General features: G+C 37.2%; 1 protein-coding gene across 1 annotated transcript in view; it reads left to right on the top strand.

Moving 5' to 3' along the window:
- Positions 1-498: 498 nt before the first annotated feature.
- The window catches only part of LOC107567487 (SH3 and multiple ankyrin repeat domains protein 2-like), a 52,246-nt gene continuing 47,176 nt past the window's right edge, over positions 499-5,568 (top strand). The window contains exons 1-3 of the mRNA XM_016253181.1: positions 499-575; positions 4,135-4,225; positions 4,299-4,473. Coding sequence (XP_016108667.1) covers positions 499-575; positions 4,135-4,225; positions 4,299-4,473 — 343 coding nt within the window. The remainder of the gene's footprint in view (positions 576-4,134; positions 4,226-4,298; positions 4,474-5,568) is intronic.

Genomic DNA, 5,568 nt, shown 5'->3' with positions numbered 1-5,568 from the left:
TAAGATATTTCTATTTATTTGACTCTTTTATGAAAAATAATGCGTGACTCAAGTGCAGAGAGACTCGACTCAGACTCCGTCTCGATGCAGTTTATAATGCGGACTGATGTGTGTGTGTTTGTATGCGCTGGCTCTGGATCACATCAGCTCATGTCTGACAGAAGAGTCTAACCGAGCCCAAGCACTCGCTCTTCTTCAGCCCTTCGCTGTTTCTCACCCCTGAGATGTTCCTTCATGCCTGTTGTGTCTGGATTCTCTGTAATGCTGGTGTAATGATGTGTTGATCCAGATCTCACACTCATCAGAGGTTGCTCCTCTCCAGCTCTCGTCTGCGGATCAAACACTCCCACACACTCGCTTCAACAATGAGCCTCTATAAATAAAGACATGAAGCGCAGAGCTGTGAGACACTGAGCTGTACATGAGAGCGTCTCTGCTCTTAATCAAACCTGATGAACGCTGGGATGCTCCTGCAGCTCCTTCAGTCCCACAGGAGTCATGCTTTACTTCATCGACTTTCAACGATTTGCTCAGAGTCAACTCAGAAGCTTCTCTAATATTGCAAGACACCACAAGTGAGACAACTAGTGATGTGAAACTACAGAGAATAGTACAGTTTATTAAGAAATCTTTATATGTATATATATATATGGTTTAATATGTGTTGTATACATTTTTATATATTTTATTTATAAAATAAATTATGCGAAACTACAGGGAATATAATCAGATAAGAAATATTTATTTTGTATTTATATAATTTTACACTTATTTATATTTTTATATATTACATACATTATTTTATATACAGTATACATACGCACACATACACACATATATATATATATATATATATATATATAGTTGTGTGTGTGTGTGTGTGTGTGAGAGAAAGAGAGAGAGAGTGCGTGTGTGTTTGTGTGTGTGTGTGTGTGTGTGTGTGTGTGTGTTTGGGGTAAAGGTGAGAAGTACAGTCCAGTCCTTTATTAATTATTGTAAATACTCCCTCTATACTCACAAGCAGAATGTTTTTGTCACAAGCATTACATTAGCACCACTAATGACTTCCAGTCAGTAAAGCGCTGGTGTTGTGCTAAAGAGAGAGAGAGAGAGAGAGTGCGTGTGTGTGTGTGTGTGTGTGTTTGGGGTAAAGGTGAGAAGTACAGTCCAGTCGTTTATTGTGTGTGTTTGTGTGTGTGTGTGTGTGTGTGTGTGTGTGTGTTTGGGGTAAAGGTGAGAAGTACAGTCCAGTCCTTTATTAATTATTGTAAATACTCCCTCTATACTCACAAGCAGAATGTTTTTGTCACAAGCATTACATTAGCACCACTAATGACTTCCAGTCAGTAAAGCGCTGGTGTTGTGCTAAAGAGGGTTAAAGACTTACTCCACAGTGTCTCATGACTGGCAGGAATAAGAAGTGCTTTGTTGTCATGTTTCCTCTTTTAATTTTTCTTCCACCAGCAGACACGAGCAGAGAGCTGCCAAAAGCTCTCGATCTCTATCACCGAACAGAAACGAGCGATAGTTCTGCGGTTTTCTGGCTCAGACGCTGTTGTCTGAGAGGTTCAGGGCTGGATGGGCAGAAGGGCAGGTTTTGGGGGGTAATTAAGAGTGTGTTTAAGAGGATTGAAGAACAGTAATTATTGTGCCTGATGGGAGCAGGCCCTTCTCTCACACGTGACCCAAGCATCACCAGACCCTCCGTCTTCATGCACTTTCATTGCAAATGTCTGGAATGTCAGGAACGTGAACAGAACAAAGTGATCAGTGATTGCAGAGAATGAACAGTAAGACACTGTGTTGGGTTTGAGCTCAGAAGCAAAAACACTTGACTGATACTAATGTACAAATCTATGAACTCTCTCACTCAAAGCTCTTGAGCTCAAACCAAAGTGCTCAACATGATTTTAATCCAGGTGTTTAGGTGTTTGTGAACATCGCTGTACAGCAGAAATCACTCATTCATTTGGTAATAAAATTGCATATGGTCATATTTACCAAAAAAAAATAGATAGATAGACAGATAGACAGATAGATAGATAGATAGATAGATAGATAGATAGATAGATAGATAGATAGATAGATAGATAGATAGATAGATAGATAGATAGATAGATATTAAAAATGCATTTTGCATTTACCTAAATGTACTTTAAGACTGGAAATACAGTATTTGTATATTGTACATTGGGAATATAATAGTATTATTTTGTATATTTTACATATTTTAATAGATTTTTTTATATTTCAAGGTTTTAATAAAATATATTTGAATGAGGATTTGAAATACAACATATTTGTATCTTTAGCAAAGAAGTTTCGTGATTATTGTTGGCAGTATTGAAGAGTAACGAGTTACATGTAACATAATTATGTAATTTAATTACAAAATAAATGTAATTGTAATTAGTTACAGTTACTGAGAAAAAATGTGTAATTAAATTACAGTTACTTCTGAAAATGTTAATGATCACAAAGGGGGTTACATTTAAATTTTTCACACACACACACACACACACACAGACACACACACACACACACACACACACATATGTATGTGTATGCTTTATTTTTTTAAGATTAAGTTTTTTTTCCTAGGCATTGTAAGATGCAAGTTTTTCCCGCAATAGCTATGCAAAGATTTGATTTCAAAACCAGATTTATAGCTATTCTTTCTTGTTAAGAATTTAAGTCTGTAGTTAACCTCAGAACGAGTAAAACGAGGTGCTAAAGTCTGACTTTGTGGTGCCTGTGCTTTAAAATTAAATTATTATCATCTTAATTCAAGTGAAGTATTCTGAAAGCCTGACAGTAATCAGTGTAAGGTTAAAACTGCCTGCTTTAAATGTTTCAAAATGATTAACAGCTGAAAACATTCACTAGAAATTTAGAAAAGTAATCAAAAAGTAATCAAATGTTATCAGTTACATTACATTAATAAAGTAATTGAAAAGTTACACTACTTGTTACATTTTAAATAGAGTAACTAGTAATCTGTAACCTGTTACATTTCCAAAGTAACCGTCCCAGCACTGCTTGCAGGCAAAGCTGTTTGTTCACATCACTGTACAGCAGAAATCTGTTGTTTGCTTGGTTTGTCTAATAAAAGTGCAAATATGGAGTCAGTTCCTATTTATATATTTTCTAAAAACAAATGCATTTATAAAAAACAAAATGTATTTACCAAAATGTATTTTAAGATTGGAAATATAATAAAATAGTATGTTGTGCATTTGACAATTTTTATATATATTTGACCTTTTGAAGGTTTAAACAAAATATATTTGAATGTAGGTTTGAAATACAACATGTTTGTATCTTAAGTTTCCTGATTACTGATTACTGTATTATCTGTTTGTCTAATAAAACCACACCCTTTGTAGATTTTATTTTTCATCTACACAAAACTAACTCTTTTTCTGAGTTTTCTTTCTGAGCACAATCAGAAGCGTCGTTGTCCTGACGAGGAACTGAGAGCAGATCTCTGCCGTCAGACGAAGTGAGCGCGATTCGTTAAAAACAAGACTGTAATGATGGATGACTGTAATAAATACAGTAGCTACACACACATCATTTCTCCATGTTCCAGTATTACGGATTCATCACAGATGATTGTCCACACTTGACATTTATGTAGAAAGAGAAGAAGAGGCAGAGTGAGATTGTGAAAGCATTGCTCTGACCTTTCAGCTCTAGTTCTGTCTAAGCGTTTCATTCGTCAGTTTGCCTGTCTCTGCAGATCTTACAGCACAGATGCAAACACTTTCTGCTCAGATCCAAGCGTCTACAGAAAACTAGCCGCTAATGCTCCTGATGTGTCTCAAGATACACCTAAAAAATTATATTGCATAATGATGTTTGTCTTTAGGCTGTTATTAGTGACCCCTTTGACCTGGACCAATATGTAAGCACTGTAATAACAGTATAACAACACCTTCACAACCACATAGCAACACCCTAGCAACCGCATAGCAACACCCTAGCAACCGCATAGCAACACCCTAGCAACCGCATAGTGAAGTTTTGCACAATCAAGCTCCATTTTATTCAGAAAATAAACAATTCCAGTGATGTCATTTTTCTGACATTAATGTTTTTTTTAAATGTGTTGGTGTTGATTTTTCGGTGCAGAATAACATTAGAAGAATTTATGAGACGACAAAAGGCTGAATTAAAATCACACAAGCAAAGCATCATTAACCTCCACATCATTGCAAGACACGTGATAATGTTCTGGACGTCTCGTGAGAAGTGAAGTTCCTGCCTTTCTTGCAGCACATATCTGTGTTTTACAGTGGAGCAGGTATGTGCCGGTCACCGTTCCCACCGTGAGGTCAGTCTATGAAGATGAAAGACGCTTCCTGGCTGTTCTGAGTACAGTGCATTCTGGGAAAAGGGAAGAAGAAGGCACGGAGTCTGAGGAACTTCCAGTTCCATTCCTTCATACCGTTTCCTCTGCTTCCTCTAACGGTAAGAATGTGTCACATCCGTGCTTCCTTATTCTCAAAGACACACGTTAGCTACGTATCCACACTAAAAAATAGAAAGAACATTTCATATAGATGCGAGTGTGAGTGTGAAAACATATACAAAATGTCAGATGTCTGTCTCTGCTGAGAAGACCAGCATATGATGTGTTCTGGTGCTCACTTTCTGAGATCAATTAAAGGAATAGTTCAGCCAAAAATGAACATGTTCATCTGCGATCATGATGAGTTTGTTTCTTCATCAGATTTGTAGAAATGTAGCACTGCATCAGTGTCTCAGCAATGGATGCTCTGCAGTGAATGGGTGCCGTCAGAATGAGAGTCCAAACAGCTGATAAAAACATCACAATAATCCACAGCACTCCAGTCCATCAGTTAACATCTGGAGAAGACAAAAGCAGAAACACATTCAGCATTAAGACGCTTTTAACTAAAATACATTTAGTCTATAATCCATAATAACTCTTCCTCCAGTGAAGAAGTGCATCTCCTGTCGTCTCTCACATCAAAATCCAGCCACATATGTGTTTAGAGCTGTTTAAACGCTGCTTGATCTGTGCAGATTTCTCTCCTGATTCACACCAGAACACTGACTCACTGGAGGAAGCATTATTATGGATTATGGACTCAATGTAGTTTAGTTAAAAACATCTTAATGCTGGATTTGTTTCAGCTTTTGACAAAAAAGTCATGTGACTGCGCGATGGGTCGGGATAACTTGACTAGCCAGCGGACTGATTTTGTTGCACAGCATCTGAAATGTTGTTATGGTCATTCTGAATGAGCAAAGTCTGTCGTAAAGTATTTCTGTATAACTGCCTCCCAGAACGGTCTACCACGACTGCGTTCCCAAACAGCTGCAAAACTGCATTTATTGTGTTTCGTCTGCTCACTCGAAGCGCAAGTAATTTATTATATTTGAGAATTATTATATTCAGTGGCTTCTCCTACTTTTCTTAGGGATATTTAGTGCCAGTTTTATAGGAAGGGATGATTTTGTTCTCTCTGACTCGTTCGATGGAAACGGTGCTTATGTGCAAATGTTTTATGCGTGAGTGTGTGTGTGTGTGTGTGTGTG

This window comes from Sinocyclocheilus grahami, unplaced genomic scaffold (genome assembly GCF_001515645.1).
Source record: "Sinocyclocheilus grahami isolate Dianchi unplaced genomic scaffold, SAMN03320097.WGS_v1.1 scaffold1163.1, whole genome shotgun sequence".
NCBI classification, from domain to species: domain Eukaryota; kingdom Metazoa; phylum Chordata; class Actinopteri; order Cypriniformes; family Cyprinidae; genus Sinocyclocheilus; species Sinocyclocheilus grahami.
The sequence above is the reverse complement of the archived record's forward strand: the minus strand, read 5'-3'. Positions and strand labels throughout refer to the sequence as shown.